The sequence below is a fragment of the Eucalyptus grandis genome, chromosome 6, assembly GCF_016545825.1.
Source record: "Eucalyptus grandis isolate ANBG69807.140 chromosome 6, ASM1654582v1, whole genome shotgun sequence".
NCBI lineage: Eukaryota > Viridiplantae > Streptophyta > Magnoliopsida > Myrtales > Myrtaceae > Eucalyptus > Eucalyptus grandis.
The window spans coordinates 37356793-37378820 of record NC_052617.1 but is presented as its reverse complement, the minus strand read 5'-3'; the positions used below and the strand labels follow the sequence as shown (position 1 = coordinate 37378820).

Sequence of the window (22028 nt, the reverse complement as noted above, 5' to 3'; positions counted from 1 at the left end):
TGGACTTAGACGGGTGGATGAATAGGGTTTTTTTTTTTTTGTGAGAGTATGTTGGTCCTTTTAGTGGGACTGACATATGAAATTCACAATTTTCAAAATAGAGGTTTGTATTTGGAATTAAGGTGAAATTTACAATTTTATGTTGCTCTATCCGAAATTTGCCAGCTTATTTACACCGGTGCTCTATGTGACCGTCTTTAACTTCGAATATTTAGAATCACAGTTGTACTCTCGATCGAAGAGGCACTGCTGAGGGTCCCATGTGTTAAGAATATAAGAACTCAGAAAGAATACTGCTCGTTCGAAGAATACTCTATTGTGGCTTCAACGAAAGAAGAAAATGAAAGGGAGAATGAAAGGGTTGCTGCTAGGAAAAAGATCAGAGGAAGTGAAGCACGCTAGTCAGTGACATTGCCAGCCACATGTCGGCATAATGACTCAAAACCAGTTGACTGACAGCTTTGTTAATAAGGGAATTAGTGAATGCCCTCCACATGGACAAGATCTAGAAAGTCTCAAACCAGACCTAAAAGTATTTATCTAGAGCCGTCTATAGAAGAAAGTCTTGTTCATTAAGTTTTCAAAGCTAGGCCCGCATGATTGAGACTAAAGGTAGCTACCTAACTTTAGTATTATTATTTTTTTTTTTTTTTGGTCTATAGTAGATTCAATTTGTTGGAGAAATCCTCTTGAAGTGTTTTGAAGTTGACAAAACGTTTCCATCAGTCTAGTCTGAAGGCTTGCGACTCGCTATTTAAAGTCCGAAGACCTCCGGACAGCCGACTCAAGACTCAAAGTCTATCCTCATTGACAGTTTCTAATCCGTTGAAGAAAGGCTATCCAGAACTGGATGTTTTATTAAGGATGTGACCTTATCGATTGGAGAAGATCTCTTGGCTGGATATGACATGACGGAATCCTTTATTTGATCATAATTGATTCAAAGATTAAGGATCCGATGATTGGCAAAGTATACTTGGAAGGTTCTACTTATGGAAACCGAGATCCCGATTGTATGGGCGAACACGAGATTGATGGGCTATCGACATGTTCCTTTAATAGCTCGAATAATCTTCCTAATTGATTCCGTCCAACGGGTAGATTGGAGAAATTCCTTTGGTAAGTGCCAACGGGTATGATGGCATGAAGGAGTATATAAGGAAGATGTTCCAGTTGTTCGAGAGTGTGCACAATAGAAGAATTCCAAAGTCTAAAGCTCCTTGTTCTTAGTCAATTCATTTGTTGAGCGAAATCTTGTAAACAAAATAGAGTCTATATTTGTGAGAAACCTTGAGGAAGTGTGGTAGAACATCTACACTGTGGAATCAAGGAAAAGGTGCTGTAACTTCTCTTTTGTTCATAGTGAAATCCAGCCGGTGGGGGTCGGTGCGGAAGAGTGGACGTAGGCTTGGAATAAGCCGAACCACTATAAACCTTGTGTTCAATTTTCTCTTCCTTACTCTTTACTTTACTTTGATCGTATTTTATTAATCAAAAGAGAACTTCCTTTCTATCGTTTGCCTAAAATCGCTTCCGTATTTCGAGAAATTATTTGTGCACCTATTCACCCCCCCTAGGTGCTTATACTAGCTATCTCAATTGGTATCAGAGCCTGTGTACTCACTTTGTTTGAAGTGTTTTACTTGAGTTAAAGATCCATGGCTAGTATGTTGGCTCCGTGGCTGGTAGAAGGGCAAAGTAATACCAGACCGCCTTACTTTGATGGAAAGGATTACAACATATGGAAAAACAAGATGAAGGCGTTCCTAAGATCAAAGGATCCTCTGTAATTGGACGTTGTAGAAAAAGGAATCATTCCTAAAGCTGCATCTGTCTTAGAAAGAGGAAAAGATACTGTTGAGTCTAGCGAAATGACTCAGGAAGAGATAATCAAGAGACAAGCTCTTGATGCAAAAGCAATTTATTCTTTATATTGTGCTTTATCTCCTGCTGAATATAACAAAATATCTTCTTGTGTTACAGCAAAAGAAGTCTGGGATAGATTACATATTACCTATGAAGGAACCGATCGAGTGAAAGAGACTAGAATCAACATTCTCCTCAGTCAATATGAATCCTTCAAAATGAAATCAGGAGAATTTATAACTGATATGTTTAGTCGTTTTACAGAAATCGTGAATGGTCTTGAAAATCAAGGTCAACCAATTTCTGATCCCATGAAAGTAAACAAACTACTGTGTGGACTCTCCAAGGATTGGAATCACATAAAGACATGAATTAGAGAGACCCAAAGAATCATGCCACTATCTGTTGATGAGTTGGTCGGGACTCTTCAGTCTTATGAAGTGGAACGAATCAATGAAGACGAAGACCCTAAAGGTAAGAAATCCATTGCATTAAAATCTAATGATGATTCGATGTTACGTTCGAAGACGATATGGATGATGAGGAGCTTGCTCTCATGATAAGAAGATTCAGAAAGCTAAACAGAAAAGGAAGAAGATTCAATCCAAATAAACAAAGTTTTCAAAAGCAACAGACTAAGTTTGTTGAGGATGATGAATCAAACAAAGATGTAGTCTGCTTTGAATGTAAGAAAAAGGGACACATCAGACCCAACTGTCCTCTTCTGAGGAAGAAGAAAGGAAAAACTGAAAAGTATCGAAAGGCTCTTAAAGCATAAACTTGGAGTGATACAGAGTATGAAGAAAGTGATGATGATTATGCCAATATATGTCTAATGGCACAATCGGATTCAGATTCAAACTCCAAGACAGATTCAGATTCAGAAAGCGAAATTGAGGTAAGTAACTTCAAAATCCCTATTAAAGTTTCAAAATACATTGATGAATTGTGTTTTAGTCTTAAGACTTCTCTTAAAAGAATTTCCGAACTCAAGAAGGAAAATTCTATTCTAAAACAACAGAAAATATTTTGAATGGAAAAGTGAAATGTTTAGACAAGAATGTTTCTTCTCTTAAAGAAAGTAAAGATAATCTTTTAAAATAAAATGCATTCTTGAAAAGTGATATCTCAAATATTTCCAAAAAATTTTCTATAGGATCTGAGAAACTGGAAAAAATTCTCTCTCGTTCAAAGACCTTATTTCAATAAATCTAGTTTGGGAATGACTGTTGAAACCATTCCTTTAATTGATTTTCTTAAAGTGAAGGAAAGAATCAAACAAAGACCCACAAGAGATGCTTACAAAAATCATTTTAAAAGGATCTTTGTAAAACCAGTAGGTCGTAATGCTCTCGGATGCTCAAAGTGCAATAGTGCGGATCATTTTGAAAAAGAATGTCCTATGATTTGAAAACCTAAAAAGGTATGGGCAAAAACCGCATATCATACTAACACCAATGGACCTAAGAAAATATAGGTACCAAAGAAGGTTTGAGTTTCTTTTTTAAATGCAGGTCACTATCAAGAAAAAAGGTAAAATGGTATCTGGATAGTGGATGCTCAAGACACATGACAGGAGACTCAAATTACTTCATAAAACTTGTTCGAGTAAATGGTGGAAAAGTCTCTTTTGGAGGAAACAAAGCAAAGGAAAAATTGTGGGATTTGGAACTGAAGATTGGAAACCTCACAATCAGCAATGTTTCCTTAGTGGAAGGACTTAATTACAATTTGCTCGGTATTAGTCAACTATGTGATACTGGTTTCAAAATCAACTTTCAAGAGGGAATATGTTCAGAATTAGTAAAGATTCTACTCGAGTCATTCATGGGTCGAAGACATGGAAATATCTACCTCTTGGATGTGAAACCGATGAATCGCAATGTCTAATCTCAATCCAAGACGAAGCAAACTTATGGCACAGAAAGCTTGGGCATATCAATATGAAGCAGATAGCCAAAATTTCAGCAAAGAAGCTTGTTCGTGGTCTACCCATTTTATCATACCAAAAGTCTGATCTATGTACACCATGTATATTGGGAAAACAGGTAAGAAATTCCTTTAAATCAATAAATCAAGTTTCCACTAACCGTGTACTGCAGCTTCTGCATATGGATCTTTTTGGACCAACCAAAACACAAAGCATTGGAGGTAAGAAATACTACCTAATAATTGTTGATGACTACTCACGATTTACTTGGGTATATTTCTTGGCAAGTAAGTCTGAAACTTTCTCTTACTTTAAAAAATTTGCTAAAAAGGTTCAAAATGAAAAGGGCTATGTTATTTCAAGTATAAGAACAAACCATGGAGGTGAATTTGAAAATCAAGATTTTACAAAATTTTGTAATGAATCTGGCTTTCAGCACTTGTTCTCCTCTCCATATACTCCAGAGCAAAACGGAGTTGTGGAAAGGAAGAATAGATCTCTTCAAGAAATGGCTAGAACTCTTTTAATAGAAAGCAATATCTCTTCACTTTTTTAGGCTGAAGCAACTTCTATAGCATGTTATATTATTAATAGAGTTTTTCTAAGACCTATTCTGGAAAAAACCCCCTATGAACTATTCAAAGAAAAGAAGCCTATTGTTTCATATTTTCATGTATTCGGATGCAAATGTTTTATACTGAAAAATGCAAATGATCGAGTTGGTAAGTTTGAAGAAAAGTCATATGAAGGCATCTTCCTTGGATATTCAACCACAAGCAAAGCGTACAGAGTCTACAAGAAGAAGACTCAAATAGTGGAAGAATCAATGAATGTTAAATTCCAAGATTCTATGCAAAATGAATCCATTCGGACTCATCTTGAAGAATCAACTCTCCAGACTCTACAAAGTCTAAATCTCGAAATAGCTCGGACTTTGAAGGACCAAAGAACAAATGACTGTTGAAGATTCAAGTGAAGGAAGTGACCATCAATCGACAAATTAACCAGCAACCGGAAACATAAGTCCAAATCATCCCAAAGATCTTATTATTGGCGACATCAATGAAGGAATTCGCACAAGATCCAAAAGGCGCAAAGAGTCTAATGCTGTGGCTCTTATTTCTAAAATAGAACCCAAAAGCATATAAGAAGCTTTATCTTATGAAAGCTGGATTGAAGCTATGCAAGAAGAGCTCGAGCAATTCAAGTATTAATGATGTCCGGGAATTGACTCCTAAACCGAAAGGTAAGTCTCATTATTGGAGCTAAATGAGTTTTCAGGAACAAGATGGACGAGAAAGGAAAAGTCATAAGAAATAAGGCAAGACTCGTGGCCAAGGGATACACACAAGAAGAAGGGATAGACTATGACGAGACTTACGCACCAGTAGCAAGGTTAGAAGCAATTCGATTATTACTTGCTTTTGCTTGTTATAAGAATTTCAGGTTATTCCAAATGGATGTCAAAAGTGCCTTCCTAAATGGATTCATCCATGAGGAAGTCTATGTGGAACAACCACCTGGGTTTGAAGACCCAAGGAAACCCGGACTCGAGTATTCGAGACTCAAAAAAGCCTTATATGGCTTAAAACAAGCACCTCGAGCTTGGTACGACAAACCGAGTAAGTTTTTAATTGAAAATGGTTTTGTTAAAGGTAAAGTAGACACTACTCTTTTATTAAAAGAGAAAGCAAGAGTTTTTGCTTGTTCAAATATATGTCGATGATATTATTTTTGGATCCTCTAATAAAAGTTTGTGCAAGAAATTCTCTAAGACTATGCAGGATGAATTTGAAATGAGCATGATGGGTGAGTTAACCTTCTTTCTTGGACTTCAAGTGAAACGACTAAAGGAATGAACTTTTATTCATCAAGAAAAATATGCTAATGATCTTGTTAAAAAGTTTGGACTGGACAATTGCAAAAAGGCTGATATACCAATGTCAAGTTCCTTGAAGATAGACAAAGATGAAGGAGGAAAGAAAGTCGACCAAAAGTTATACAGGAGTATCATCGGTTCACTTCTTTATCTTACTGCTTCTAGACCTGACATTTTGTTTAGTGTTTGCATTTGTGCCAGATTTCAAGCGGACCCTAAAGAATCTCATTTAAATGCTGCAAAGCATATTATCAAATATATTGCATCAACTTCAAGCTTTGGTCTCTGGTATCCTAAAAGGGGAGACTTTACTCTTCTTGGATACTTAGACGCAGACTTAGCCGGATGCAGAGTTAATAGAAAGAGCACCTCAGGTACTTGTCAACTACTTGGAGGCAGGACAGTGTCTTGGTTTTCAAGGAAGCAAAGTACAGTAGCTCTCTCTACAGCAGAAGCAAAGTATGTAGCTCTCGGAAGTTGTTGTTCACAAATTCTATGGATAAAACAACAGCTAAGAGACTTTGGAATTAAAGATTCATGCACGGGGATTAAATGTGACAACACCAGCGCAATCAATCTCACCAAAAATCCAATTCTTCACTCAAGAGCAAAGCATATAGAGATTCGACATCACTTCATTAGAGATCATGTTCAAAATGGAAAAATTACGATTCAGTTTGTTGACTCAAAGAACCAACTTGCGGATATATTTACAAAGCCTTTGGAGAAAAATAAATTTGAAATTATCCGTTCCAGACTCAACATTTTGAGGTTTGAAGAAGTTAAAGTCTAGAGACTCTCAGACTCAGAAAAATAAGACTTTGACTGCAAGACTTTGACTGTAAATTATTCTCTCTCTAATCTCATCTTGAAAATGTACGATTATTGTTATCTCAACCACTATCTTAAATTGACGTGATTATTGCAACGTTTCCTTTTGAAAAAGGAGTTATTTTGAAATGACCATTTTTTGAAAAATGCAGTTATTTTTTTTAAGGCATCTTTTCACTTTCCATTACGACGTTTGGTATCCCCTCCTTTCGACTGTCTTATATACAGTCGGTTTCTTTTCGCTTAACTCCAAAACCCTAAAAAGCACCAATCTTCCATTCCTGTTTTCCTCTTTTGTTTAATCTTCGAAAAAGTTGTCATCTTTCTTGGGAAAGTCAAGCAAGGAATCTTTCAAAGACTAAGAAAGATGTCGTCTTCAAGAAAGTCTTTGAGGATTGCAAGCAGGGGACCACGGCGAATGAGTGAGGGGCCTACGCACCTCGATCTCACTGAAGAAGAAGTGTCTCCAAATCAGCGGCAGAGCCCACAACATTCTCAGCAGCGTCATTCTCCTCCATCTAGTCCTCAAGGTGTTGATCATCAACAAAAGGAAGAAATCGTTGAAGATGCAGATCCTGTAAGAGTTCAAAGGCCCTCTTTTATTTATAAGATGTATCATGCTTTAAAAGGGACTGGTACTCCATTGAACTATGTCAATGATTTTCTTAAGGACAAAGGATATGGAAATGAATATATCTTTTTGCGAAAAATGGAAAGTTTGGGAATTGCTCGTAAAGGGGTGGCAGAAGAAACCCTTGCGAATATCCCAAGTGATCCTCATGATTGGGGATTTAATCCGATAGATGGGAATGATGATGACAAATTGTACAGCCAATTTCAACCGAGAATGGGTGTTGCGGTGGAAAATCGTGGAAAAATGGGAGAGTTGTTTAGATCGAAGGAACAGAAGGATCTATACTCAAAATTGCTGAAGCGTGGGGTGATAAACCCTAGGAGTGTGGATTTTGATTTTCTGGATGCTGTGAATGTGAACTTGAGGGAAAAGTTCGGTTATCTTCAACTTGAAAAATTCTGCTCTGACACCACAGAGGCCTATCCTCAACTAACTGCATATTTCTATTCAAATCTTAGTTTCTTGGATGCGAATAGATTCTCTTTCAGAGTCAAAGATCAAGACTTTGTAGTGGTTATGGATATGCTAGCAGATGTGTTAGGAGTTGAGAGAGGAAGATATCAATGGATCAAAGTTTCTATTGCTCGTGCTACATTGGAACTTGTTAAGGACAGGAGAACAGAGGAAAAGATTTCCTACTTAAGGATTAGTGCGTTCAACATTTTGCTTCACAAGATTGTGATCAATTGCCTCAGACCGAAATCAACTTCCAAGACTGATGTTTCAAGTTCAGAGGCAAAACTGATGTATGCCATCATCACTGGGAAAAGGTTTTCTCTTCCTCACACTGTTATGTTCCACATGTATAGAGCAAAGATGATGAAGGACGATGTCAACTTCCTTATCCGGTCTTGTGACGAAGTTATTCAGACATCTGAACATTCAGCCTCCACAAATTTTTTGTGCTCGATCATGCGATCATATGGTGGTAGGACTGAAAATGGTGACTAAAATGCGTCTGAAGGAACTAAGCAAGGCGTTGGAAAAATTCAAGGAGAAGACTCCGGTCAAAACTCATCAAATCTCTTCTGCAGCAAAAAGAAAATGGAAGGAGCCCATGGATGCTCCATCCAAGAAAAGAAGAGCTCTCATCATTGAGGATGAAGATGATGAGGAAAACATCACTATTTCTGTAATGGCATTGAAGAATTGAGTCGTTGTTCCGGAGAAAGACTCAGAACAGCGGACCAAAGAAAGAGAAGAGAAAGAAGCCGAGGAAAAAGAAACGGAGGAAAGAGAAGAAGAAGAAGAAAGAGATGCTGAGAAAGAGAGAGTTGAAAAAGAAGAAGAGGAGAAAAGAGATCAAGAAGAAGGAGAACATGAGGAGAACTCTTCTCCACCTGAAGGCATGGAAACAGGGGGAGATCAAGAGAAAAGAGGAATGTCCTCATATCCTGCAACCAGTGAGGGAGTCAGTTGCTCTCCAGCAGATCCAAAGGACATCTATGCCTCTCAATTTCCTGAGGAAGGTCATGATGTTTCATCGCCAAATCTGTGTGATTATGCTGATCTGCCATCGTCTGCATTTACTCCTTCAGATCTTGCCGACGCCTGTACGCAGACTGATAATTCAGCAGATTTTCGCAGAGTTATGGATATTCTCTTGGAGATGCAAGGTCAGATATATGCATTAGGATGCGAAGTTCAGAACTTGCAGAATGCAGGTCAAGCTTCTTCAGGTTCATTGAATGATCAGATCCAAGCCCTTTCTCTTCAGATTCAGGCTAATGCTAAGGGTGAGGATGTTGCACAACTAAAGGAAGACTTGAAAAGGCTGGAAGGCATCGTTCAGTCAATGGGAGATTTCCAGCTTGTTCATGTTCCCAAGCATTCTTGACTCCACTCCATTTTCATCTCAATCTTTTTTATGCTGACAAAAAGGGGGAGAGATGCGAGATTTGAAAACTTTGAACTTAAATTTGTCGAGCTTTTGGCTTGTTTGGTTTGTTTTGATGTTTGACTTGACTTGACTTGTGTGTCTGGATGTGGACTGAATTTGGGATTTGGATTTGACTACTTATATTATTAACTACTATTGATATCTTATGGATGGCTTTATTGCATACTAGACTAACCTATTTTCTGTGGTTGCAGATTCTAGTGTTATTCATTTAGCCATTTATCTCTATAAGATATGCATATGTGTTTGAGAAATGTTTTGCAGGTCAAAGTTGTCCAAATCTACAGGAAAGTTTTGTCACCATCAAAAAGGGGGAGATTGTTGGAGAAATCCTCTTGAAGTGTTTTGAAGTTGACAAAACGTTTCCATCAGTCTAGTCTAAAGGCTTGCAGACTCTGCTATTTAAAGTCTGAAGACCTCCGAACAGCCAGACTCAAGACTCAAAGTCTATCCTCATTGACAGTTTCTAATCCGTTGAAGAAATGCTATCCAGAACTTGATGTTTTATTAAGGATGTGACCTTATCGATTGGAGAAGATCTCTTGGCTGGATATGACATGACGGAATCCTTTATTTGATCATAATTGATTCGAAGATTAAGGATCCGATGATTGGCAAAGTATACTTGGAATGTTCTACTTATGAAAACCGAAATCCTGATTGTATGGGCGAACAGGATTGATGGGCTATCGACATGTTCCTTTAATAGCTCGAATGATCTTCCTAATTGATTCCGTCCAATGGGTAGATTGGAGGAATTCCTTTGGTAAGTGCCAACGGGTATGATGGCATGAAGGAGTATATAAGGAAGATGTTCCAGTTGTTCGAGAGTGTGCACAATAGAAGAATTCCAAAGTCTAAAGCTCCTTGTTCTTAGTCAATTCATTTGTTGAGCGAAATCTTGTAAACAAAATAGAGTCTATATTTGTGAGAAACCTTGAGGAAGTGTGGTAGAACATCTACACTGTGGAATCAAGGAAAAGCTGTGCTGTAACTTCTCTTTTGTTCATAGTGAAATCCAGCCGGTGGGCTGTCAGTGCGGAAGAGTAGACGTAGGCTTGGAATAAGCCGAACCACTATAAACCTTGTGTTCAATTTTCTCTTCCTTACTCTTTACTTTACTTTGATCGTATTTTATTAATCAAAAGAGAACTTCCTTTCTATCGTTTGCCTAGAATCGCTTCCGTATCTCGAGAAATTATTTGTGCACCTATTCACCCCCCCCCCCTCTAGGTGCTTATACTAGCTATCTCACAATTTACTATTTTTTGCATTTTTGGTTCCTTTTAAGTGTCCTTCTCTTCATTTCAAAGCTAACCATGTGACTTCACCTTTCTTTGATTCTATTAAAATCGATGCTTATGCGTTTTAAAAGTCTATCTTGATTATGAACGATGACTACATGACTGAAAAGGGGAGGAATATCCGTCCTACAACAAATTAGGCTAAATTCGGGAATCGAAAGTGGGGGTTGTGGATATATTCTACTATTACAAACCTTAAGATCTTACATTGAGATTATCGACAATCAGATGAGAGAGGCCTTGTGTTCTCTGAAGCTCCCCATTAAGTGTCAGCTTACATGTTGTTGCAGGAGTCTTAGACCAGAAGCTATTCCCCATCTTCGGATTCAGCTCAAAGCCAAGGGCTCTAAAGGAGCTTATGAGCCAGCATTGGTCGTATACTCGCGCATTGCTAAAAGAAGTATCCTTTTTTCGCATATTACTTCGGCGAAAATGTGTTATGAAATTATATTGCAAAAAAAAAAAAAAAAAAAAATTACTTTTTGACATGTATCTTTTAGATATCTCTGTTGTATTTATTGTTTAAGATATGTAGTCTTTTGAAATGAATAAGATATATAGTCATCCGGCCCCATCAAATATCGGTAATCATTGTCATAAAGCTAGTGATGGGCTATAAAATTCTCAATGTGAGGAAGATCCAAACAACAACATTATCCAGCTCTTGTAGTCATAACCATCAAACCAATTGTCAAGAAAAGTCCTCTCGTGGAAAGTCTTTTTGTTAGAAGGCATAGTAGAAATACCTTAATATGGTAAGACCATTAAGAGGGAGCTCAAGTACAAGTAACCATCTAACCAACTTTGTTAATAAGTTAAATTACTAAAATATCACTATGCCTCTATGAACGGTTGATATGTGGAAGTAAATTGGTAAAACAAATGACTGTTTACTCAATCTGTGTCCAGGTGATGGCTCTGGTTTATATCCCCTTCACATTTTCTCAATATGCTGGCTTGATCACCTAATTTTGAATGCAAAGATATTGCAAATGAATGCACTTAACCACGAGCTTATTAGCACATTTAATAATTTCACTGTTGTAATGACTACGCAGACTGATCTACTCAATGACTCTCATGGATACAAAAAGGAATCGTGTTGGCATTGATTTACTGCATTTTAACGACTAACTTGATGACTTTCCATTACCACGTAAAAAATTTACTGCAATCTGCTGTCAAGTTTGGTTTACGTCACCAAAGAAACTCGCGGTTTCTTTCAGGGCAATCTTCGACGCATCCGTGCAAGGAGGCATGTAGGAAGGGGGCGGTCGCATACTGGTCTCCTCAGTACCACCATTTAGTACTATGAAAGCAGTGTCCATACCCCAACTCATATGTCGATCTATATGGCAATGCCAAAACCATACGCCTGTGATCAATTAATCCGCAGATACATTAGTAAGGATATCGAATCGTTAGATAATGACAGGGAAAAAAGCATGACAAGGTGTATTTATACCTGGGTTATTTGCTGTGAATCTGATCGTAATCCATCCCTTTTTGGGCACCGAAAACGTATTGACTTTAGGGGGGTCAATCAGGTTGTACCCTTGAGGATCGCTCTCGTTGTCGAAGTTTTTGAAGCCGGATCCAACAACATAGAAACTATGTCCGTGCAAATGCATAGGATGGGTTTCTGAACCTGTCAGCAGATTTGTCCCTTGAAATATTATCTCCACGGTTTCGTTGAAATTCAAAACTTTCACCTTTGTCCCTTCAGCAGCCACCGCAAGACTGGTCGATAAATCATCCCCTGTAAAGTTGTACCACATCGGAGGCAAATCCGGAAAGTCTGAGGTGTATACACCGCTGATGTTCCTGCATATGTACGTCTGAGTTGTTATTCATTACTTTTAGGGAGTTTATATTCTTTCAAAATGAAACGAGTACCCGTAATCAAGCATTAGCAAAACAAAACATCTTAATCTAGGACATGGAAATTCCTCAGATGTATGAAGTGAAGATATAATTTCATATCCAGATGCAAATCTGAGAATCAACGGCCCTTGCCACCACCTGATTTGGAATGTAATATCAAGCACAAAGAAATTTAGGGTACCTGTAGTAGGCAAGCAGCACATCGATTGAAGGATTCACCCAACTTATGTTACTCAAACTCGTGGCGATTTTGCTATCGCCCGATGCGCACGAATCGTTTGCGCATAACAGCTCGTTCATGGAAGCTGTTATGAACATCCTCGTACTAATGTTCAGAGGGACACTTATGGGATACTCCTCATTTGCTAAACTTTTAAGCTGGGCTAGGAAATTAGCTGCCGCAAAATAGTCATAAAAGCCTGGAAGGGTGTCGCTTGGGAAAATTGGAGGTGACGTGAGACTGTAGTTTCCCTTGTATTGGAGAATGGCAGTAACATTGATGTGGGAGAAGGCCGTGACTGATGTGTCTTCGCTTGAATACCGTCGAGCGGCCATGTAATATCTTCCGAGGGACTGATCGGTTGTTAGCAAGACATCCATTGTTTGTCCAGGACCGATTGTTATGTACGAAGTTACCACCGGCTTTGTGTATGCTCCGTCCATGCCGACAACCGTCATGTTGTGCTTGGCAATGGAGAAAAAGTGCTCTGCGCTGACCGCCGCATTCACTATTCGAAGGAGGTAGGTCTTGCCATAGTCGACGAACAAATGGTATGTTGTTTCTATGAAACCATACTATCTTAATGAAGATTGTATCCCAATATACTATTGAAATCACGAATCCATGAAGGAACCAGAAATATACCTTTGGAGCACGGAACGAAATCTCCAAACTGTCCATTAATCATATAGCCAGTTGCTCGGGGTACATCGCTGCCTGCCGCTAAATCCTCATTCAATACTTCGTTGAGTTTTTCTTCTTCGTACCAAGAACCTACGAACCATCAAAAAATTGATGGTTCAAGTAATGCAACTTAAGTGAAATTTAACCCTTTGTAATTAGTGTAATCTCACTTGAAAATGGTGCATCCTAACAGGGTGGATTGTACGTATGGCCCTCTTTTCAGTTTGAACAAATGCGTTTCCAACTAGTGTGCAAGCTTCAATGAACGATCCCAATAAGAAATCAATGCATACAGTAAATCCAAATACGAGTGATTCACGTGGTTAGTTTAGGTAACAATGCTAGTTCTTGAAAAGTTCCATGCAACAAGTTGCGGGCCTATGCCCAATTGAAATTTTCATACCACCTCTTCATCCTAAACAATTCCTCTAGTTCATATGTAGGATGATTCTACTATTTCAGATCTCGAAAGGATTTTATTTTTATTTTTCCATAGTGGAAGATTTTTTAAAAAGCTCGTATATATCAAAAAATTGTGGGTAGAAAATTAATAGTCCATCAATTTTTCAATAACTTATTGATAAAAGTAGGTAAAAATAAAAAAACCACCAACCTCTAGTGATGGCAAGGGACCTTACTGGCCTTGGGCGAGGGCAGACGAGGAGCGGCCTTGTCCAACCCTCGCCAAAGGTCGAAGAGGCATCCTAACCCTTGCCCTCATTGGCGACTGGTGACTTCCCCAGCCATGGATGGGCGATTGGTGGAGGGAAGAGATAGGCAAAGAAAAAAAAATGGAAGGGCAAAAGAGAGGAAAAACGAAAAGAATATAATTAAACAAATTTTAAAAAAATATTTAGAAATTAAGTTAAATATTCATATTATCATTAACTGTGTCATGTAGGATGACTGATACAAGACGGGTGAGTGAGAAAGCAGGATTTTACAAACTATGTACAATACATAGCACACATGGTAGTTTAAAAATATATATATAAAATAAGGTTGGACCAAAAAAAAAAAAAAAATCAAGTTACCACTTTCCTTTGCCATACTTACAAACTCTATTGAGTTACCAACTAGTTAGGCATTACTAACTCTTAAGTCAATTACCACATTGATTTCATTATTTTTAAATTATCAATTTTTCTTATCTCTAATAAAAAAAAAAAAAGCTTCTCTTATTTTTCAGTTACCTTTCTTACCAACACCTTATAGTATAACTATAATAATGGTAAATATTAACATTTATTTGGTTTGACTTGCCATTTTTTTTGCCAATAAGTGACCTAGTCAAGACGTTTGTAAAAAGAACCAAATAGACATTGGTAACTAACTCAATGGTTAGCAATTTCATATATGAGTTGATAAGTTAATGGTATGGTTAAAAAAGGTAAATAAAATGTGGTAAAACATAAGAAGTTGGCAATTAAATTTTTGAAAAAGGCTTGGTAAAATTTAAATGGTTGTGGAGAAATGCAAATATAAGTTTGTAAACAATAAGAAAGATCGACAAATTATATATATATTGTTCAGTAACTTACGCAAAAGTTGATATTTCATTAATATGTAGTAATTTGACAGGGGAAGTTCAGCTAATTTAAATTAGTAATCTCTAAGAAAGTATTTGATCATAAACTAACACATTCACTAACCAAAAGGAGAATGATTCCCCTTCTATGGTAACCTTTCAACAAATTAGCGGAAAAACATAATTTTCATTAATTATGTTGCACGATCATGTTTACCATATGAATAATTCCCCTTCTATGAAAAGTCTAAGAATGCTATGATCCAAACAAGAATTAATTACAGGAAGAACCTCCCATCCTATCTTTCGGTGCGAGATCATTGCTCTTTTTTTATTTTACATACCTTGATGAGACTCCCAAGCCTTACAAACCTGTAAACCCTTGCCTTCCTTTGGAAATTAAAAAATATCAGTCACACTAAGCCACCTTTGCTCTTTTCAAACTTGTACTATCCTTCTCGAAAATAAAATCTAAATATTCAATGTCTCCGACTTTTTTTATTTCTGTTCGAATGTCTTTGACTATCTTTATTCTAGTTATTTGCTTCTCGTCGGCCAAAGCAGGAAACTTCGAAACGGAATTAAATATATAAAGAAACCAACAACCCACAAAGTCAACATTTTATATTATTTTCTTTTTCTCCATATCTAGTTTATCACAGTTTCGTTCACTTACTGCCTTTTCTATTGGTAGTGAAGATCCCCATCTCTAGTTGAAAGTTTCTGAAGTTGGCGTGTAGGGGACAAATCGTTCAAAAAAATTAGGCTGTTTGATATGGGGACCATAGTTAGTATATTTTTTAACAAATAAAATTGCTGAAGTACATACCGAGCACGATGATGTCTTCTCCATCTGGCTCAGGAAAAGGGAAGGTCGATCCTTCGCTCGGAAGGATGACTATCGCACCGTGAACTGTGGCTCTTGTCCAATCACTGTGAGCATGCCACCAAAGAGTTCCTTCCTCATCAGTGAAATTCACTTCATATGTGAAATTTGTTTGTGGTTCGATCGGACATTGAGTAATGTATTCAGGTCCATCTGACCATGGATTTCTTGGTTGTTTCACCCCATGCCTAAAATGTAACCGAGTTTTCCAATTAATCACACCCCTCTTAAGTTAAACATGTTTTGCTTCAGAACTAGATATGTATCTGTAATTGGCTGCTTAGCAGCTCAAAGAAAAAACACCACTTCGAGAGAGAAGCAACATACCAAGAAATAATTGAAATAAAATTGGTTGGTATTGTAATAAGGACTAATGATATACATGATCTTTGAACTTTTCTTTTTTTAATGTTTAATGTGATCCTTTAACTTTTTTTATGTTCAATTGAATTAGTGAAGTTTCATATATCAACTTGATGCATAATTCTTTTCTTCTTTCCATGGATCTTATATATATCGTATAATGAAGTACTCCATGAGTGGATATATAGGAATCCAAATCAGCCGAATCACTCATGTTATGATGTCAACATACCAATTTGACAACACATTAACAGAAATTATGGTTGCGTCAGTTAAGGGTGTTAAAAATTTTACCGGATCAAAGACTATATTAATTGAATTTCTAAAAGTACAAAGACCAGATTAAACAAAAGATTGCTCAAGGACTAAGTTAAACATTTTATAAAAGTTAAAGGACCCGTCATGTCATTATTGATTGCCTTGCAATATAATAAGGAAAATCTATTTGATATTGTCTAACGTTTGAGTACACTTGTTGGCCCTATGACTGAGTATCTTGGTCTTTTATTATTTATGTTCAAGGGAAACGACTAATGCTAGAGAAGTAAACATGGACTTCCCTACTTTCAATACAAGAAAATAATATTTCCATATGCATTTATATGACTTCTGCCGTCCCCTTTTAGGGAAAATTTCACATAACTCCCAAACTTTGAGATTGATGATGTTGAATCCTGCATTTTAAAAGGTTTAATCATTGGAGACTTGACCCAGTGACCACCATTCTCACATAAAAAATAAGGACATGGGGAGTTTAAAACTTCCTTCCTCTATATGGAAGAGTTTATGTATTTTTGGAATTATCCCAAGTGGCCCACTAGGGCCCACCGAGCTCCACTAGGGCCCACCGAGCTCCTCGTAGAGGAGCTTCAAAGTTCAAGAATATATTGTTAGAGGAAATTAACAGCAGTAACCCTAAAAATTACTATACATTTAATTAGGAAATAAAATGAAATTTTAAATGGATATATAGAAAATAAACAGATAAATAATTAATTATGAAAATATTATTGGCTATTGACTAAAAAAAAAACTGGAAGATTTCTAAACCGTTTGAAAAAGTTGTTGATCATTTGATTTAGCTCATTATCATTGCTAAACCATATGATTTACTAATTTATTGTGCAAAAATTGAAGAAAAAAATATGAAAGATATAGTAAATTCTTTAAAGATAGGAAAAATATTTGGGATATGAACTAAAAGAGCCAAAGGGAGACACGTTTAAATCTAGAAAACCGATGTGCTGTTAGAGAAGCCTGTGCAACTAAACACAATTAGAAGATGCTAATTTATCCAAATCGTATCATTTCAAATCAATCGCATACTTATGTATCAATTTGAAGTCCCATAAAATTTTCGTCTTTTCTTGATTGTCACTTAAGGTAGTTCTTATCTTAAATTTTCATATTAAACAAGTACTTTTATCTTCTCTTTATTTTTTTATTAACTAAACAGATTAAGCAGGAAAATTTAGATTTAGTGGCGGCAATTTCAAACTTTTTATATATTTTACTCGTTATGAATGTGGATAGAGGGCAAATAGGATATTGGATATAAAATTGAAGATCGATTACACTGGAATCAATTACACTGGAACCAAAAAAAAAAAAAAAAAAAAACTTAACGAAAAAAATGAGTGCACCAAAATGCAAGTAGAGGGGGAAGAAATAAAATGTAACTTTTTTAAAATTCGGGGTTAACGTAACCCCAAAAGTAGAGGGGTAGAATGAATATTTTCATGTCTTATTCGTCCACACATGAAACCAGATGCACAAAATATATTTTAAGCTAAACGACGTCACAAAACGAGATTTTAAAATATAATTAAATATAGAATCTCCTTTCTTGATATGCATAAAAAATCTCCCACGCAAGTATACCAAAAAATTGACAAGCATCACGAGGGCTAATTAATAAAATTCCTGTCCATTGTTTATCATCTATACAAAATATATAGGAGACGACAATCTGTTTAGGGATTTGCATCGTGTATTGTGTCACGCCATGTGATATGGTCTCCGTCCTGCACGACATATTCGGCGGGACGGGAGCAATCCTCGGTCTCTTGAAGCTACGAAAACATCGGGATGATCATTTCTAAACCATCGGAATGTCTTCATCTTATATTAGTCAAGATGCTAATGGGGCTTTTATGATGATATGTGAACTAAGTTCCACGGAGGTGTGGCCAAGCGTGTGGAAAGGTTGGAAGGGTTGGATGTTTTCCTCGTTTAAAAGTCGAAGTTATTAAACGAAAGCGTGATGATTTAACATATTTTATCATCCTCAACCACTCATCCGAGCCCAAAAAAATCCTTATAGTGAGAGGACAAGGCGGGTGGGCCAGGCGATTCTACTTGATTCACGACTTGTGGAAGTTGCAAACTTTCTATAAGTGAGCTCAATTATGAAGTTGTCTGCGTCAATTACTAACACGGGACAGATAGAATTAAATATTAACAAAGACTTGAAAGTAGATAATAAGAATGGTGGACAGAGGCACACGCAGGAAGCAGCACGAGGACATACAGACCGGTAGTTCGCTCCTCATGGGAATATATATACTGGTAGGTGAGACAAGAACGTCTTGACTTTGAGGAAAGAAAGGACTTCCATCGGGAGGAAAAAGATTCGGCCATTTCACCGAACCCTACAAACCTCATCAATGATTTAAGTTCCAGCCAATGGCCTGCACATGTATTTTAGGCCAAATAGCTGACACGCAATTCATCAATTGGAAACCCACCAAAGCCCAATGAATTGCCACAATCCGAAAGTTGACTTTTATCATTAAAGATTAACGTGACATAATCATGTGATTTGAAAATCGAGATACATCAATTTTATCATTTAGCTATATATCTATGAAGTTTCACATATTTTAGTTAATGAAGATTGGTCTCCTGTGGCCTCATCATTTTTATTTTTACCCGCCGCCCCGGGGAAGGGGGGTATGTTTTCCGTTTTTAGGTGTTTTAACTCGGAGAAAGCTCATCTTTGATATTTGCCTCGAGGTGATATATTCGCGATATCAATAATTCAATTTAAGTAGAAATGGATGGGCACCTGCGGGGGCACTGCCCATCATTTCATAGGATACTTTCTCACTTGCGCCTGTCTCGAAGGAAAATCCTTCATCCTTATACCGTTTCGGATATCATACCCCATTCGTGGGGTCCCCTTTGCCAGAACCTTCGCTTTTCATCCTACGTAAATAACTAGGATTTTACCAATTTAGAAGTATTGAGGATCTGCACCGGTTATTCCTTGCAAACATATATGATTCAACCATGCAGACCTATAGCAGGAGTCCTTCCTGGTTTGTCGTCATGAAAAATAAAAGCTTATTTTACTATTCTAATATAAAATAAAATAAAAATGTGATCGGAGGACTTGTGCAAAGGGATCCGATCCTATCAGAGGAAAAGCTTCTCTGACGAAGTCTTCTTTTGTGGAAGATCTGTTAGGAAATGCCTCATCACTCGCGTATTTTTAAAAAGATTAAATTTGAACATAGGAAGTTGAGTCTAGTATACAGTAAGGAACGGGGCCCTTGAGACCCGAGCTCCCCAAAAAAGATAGAGAAAGAAGCCATAAGATCCCAAGTTGTATGGATTAAGCAGCAGTTGATAGAGTAAAAACGCTGCTAGTGCTAGCGTCTTCCCTATGCTATCAAGAAAGGGAAACCTTTGATATGAAGATCAGCTTCTACCCCCGACCCCGCCTTTCCAATCTTCAAGCAAGAGTCTTCAAATCTTGCCCAGGAAGTTTTATAGGAAAAGTCTTACAATCATATTGACCATCCGCGAGTTATGCTTTATTTTCTTCTTTTTGTGTTGTGAAGTATCTCACTGATGGCTTGGGCTCACGAAAGAAGGCCTTGCATCAAATCCCAAGGATGGCAAGTCTTTTCTTTATTAAGAAGAAAAGACTTTTTCAAAATTATATTTGTGATTTATTACTTTAAATTTTCAAGGAGAATCAAACAAAGGATCAGATTCTTTTTACCTATCTATATTCTCAAACATTTCTTTTTCTCCGGGTTCGCTTAATGAAAAGATTTGACAGAGTCAATCCTAAACCCTAAGCTGAAAAATATTCTCCAACCTCAATTGGGACTTACAATCAAGTGAGGCATTCAACTTATTGAATGTTGTCGATCAATTCAGCCCTTTGAATGGACCAAGACCCGACCACCACAATCGGATTAGTAAACTGTTCTCTATTTCTTGATTTCTCTTGCCAGATTATTATGTGTAGTACGGTTTTTCATTCTCCCCTTCCCAGAATATTCAATTAATCAATATGCACCAGACCAAATTCCGCCTACAACGATCTCGTTGCTAGTGCCGTCTTGTGTTGTTTTCTCATTCACGTTGCCATTTCAGTGAAACACGAAAAGAAAAATATATACCGCCAGTACGAGTAACGAGTGCACACCAAGGGAACACAGAGAGCGTAAAGAGATGAAAATATATTCGACAAAATGAAATTACCAGTGAAGCGTGATGCCGTAATCTCCTTGATTATGGACGTTCACGAAAACGAGGTCACCTTTATGAACACGAATCACGGGCCCCGGAAAACTGCCATTGACTGTTAAAAGGGACATGATAGTACAGTTCCTCGTAATGTTTGTTTCCCTCAGCTGAAGCCAAAAAGAGATGATTCAAAAATAGACGTAGTGAGATAAAGAAGTAAAAGAAAACAACCAAGAGCACTTTCTGACTTCGGTCGAGAGACCGACAAAAACATTACATTTTTCCACAATAAAACAGTCCCGGTGCTTGCATGCATCGCGGTCGAGAAGTCCGTAGAAGGTGTTGAACATTCGAAAATGAAAGGTGACCTTTCGCAATCTACCGAAAACAATTGCCCAGATACTAAATTTTTTCCTCTTTTCTTACTGAAGCGCAACGACGGACGTCATTTGCAAAAGAAAGAGGCTTTGCTTACTACTCGACCCTACCCATTTCATTATATATTTGCTCATATAAAACATGTCACTTGCAGTTGCGAGCCCTTTGCTAACGAAATGACCCCACAAGAATAACGAAACCTCGATCCACAAGAAATTATAGGAAACTCTCCTGCATGCATCGGTTTTAGGATTGTCGACGCAAAACTTCGCACAAAGAGCACGTTACACCATGCAATGGACGAACAAAAGCACTCACAACAAAGTCATAGTAATGAACGCTGGCTTGAGCCCCGAGAAGGACGTTCGCAAGAAGAAAGAAAATTGCAGCATGGGGAGAAATGGTGGCGGAGAAAGGCGGTCGGATCGCCATCTTCACGCGATTCATCAGCGCGCACACAAATTTTTCTCTTCTCTCGGTTTTTCTTGCGTTTAGATCGAGCGAGAACGCGGTCGCGTATTAAAAGGGAAGAGGGAAGAGAGAGGCGACCGCGCGGGTACGAGGTGAGTTCACATGCGCACCAGACAGTCGAGCCCCAGGAAGTACGGGTGACTCCAGAACTTCTGGTAGGCTACTGGTCTTCGGACAGCGCAGCCCCACGTACTGAATCGTGCGGGCTTTGATTTTTCCCACGAAGGTTTTGTTTTCTTTTGCTAATTATCATTTTAAATTCGTGTGGGGCGCAATGATAGAGAAAGCATGCGATTGGATCTCCTGTGATCTTCTAACGTCTTTTTTCGGGGTCACCGAGGCATTTTTCCATGATGGTTCGTTCCACATGACGTGAGAGGTGATCTTGATTGCGGACCAAAACAACAACAAAATCTGAGATCTTGATCTACTAAGGATGGGAACAATTCAGTCGTACGAAGAGATAAAAATTAAATTCGATGGACCAGCATGTGAAATTGTTTATAGCGGGTCTGTTTTACGGGCGAGAATGAAAGGAAAAAAGGCCACTCGAAAAGTTTAAGGATAATATATACTCATGATACATGGATTAAGTTAAACAGCACGCCAAAATAAAAGAAATATATAATAATTTACTAATTAGAGTTATCAATTCAAGATATTACGAAACTTTTGTCCTCTTAAAGAATCGTGTTTTTGCATGAAACTTATGAATTACAAAGGAATTAACACGTATAAAAATTTGCACCTAAAACTCCCCATAAGTAAGGATTGGTAGTATCTCGAAC

General features: G+C 37.6%; 1 protein-coding gene across 1 annotated transcript; it reads right to left on the bottom strand.

The window, feature by feature from the left end:
- Positions 1–11330: 11330 nt before the first annotated feature.
- Positions 11331–21274, bottom strand: LOC104449545 (putative laccase-9). Its single transcript, XM_010063727.3, has 7 exons — positions 21088–21274; positions 20407–20558; positions 15490–15734; positions 13094–13222; positions 12410–13010; positions 11810–12168; positions 11331–11719 (listed from the first exon to the last, which is right to left on the bottom strand). The coding sequence occupies exons 1-7, from the start codon at positions 21214–21216 to the stop codon at positions 11526–11528; spliced, it is 1809 nt and encodes a 602-aa protein (XP_010062029.2). The 5' UTR covers positions 21217–21274; the 3' UTR covers positions 11331–11525.
- Between the last annotated feature and the right edge of the window lie 754 nt (positions 21275–22028).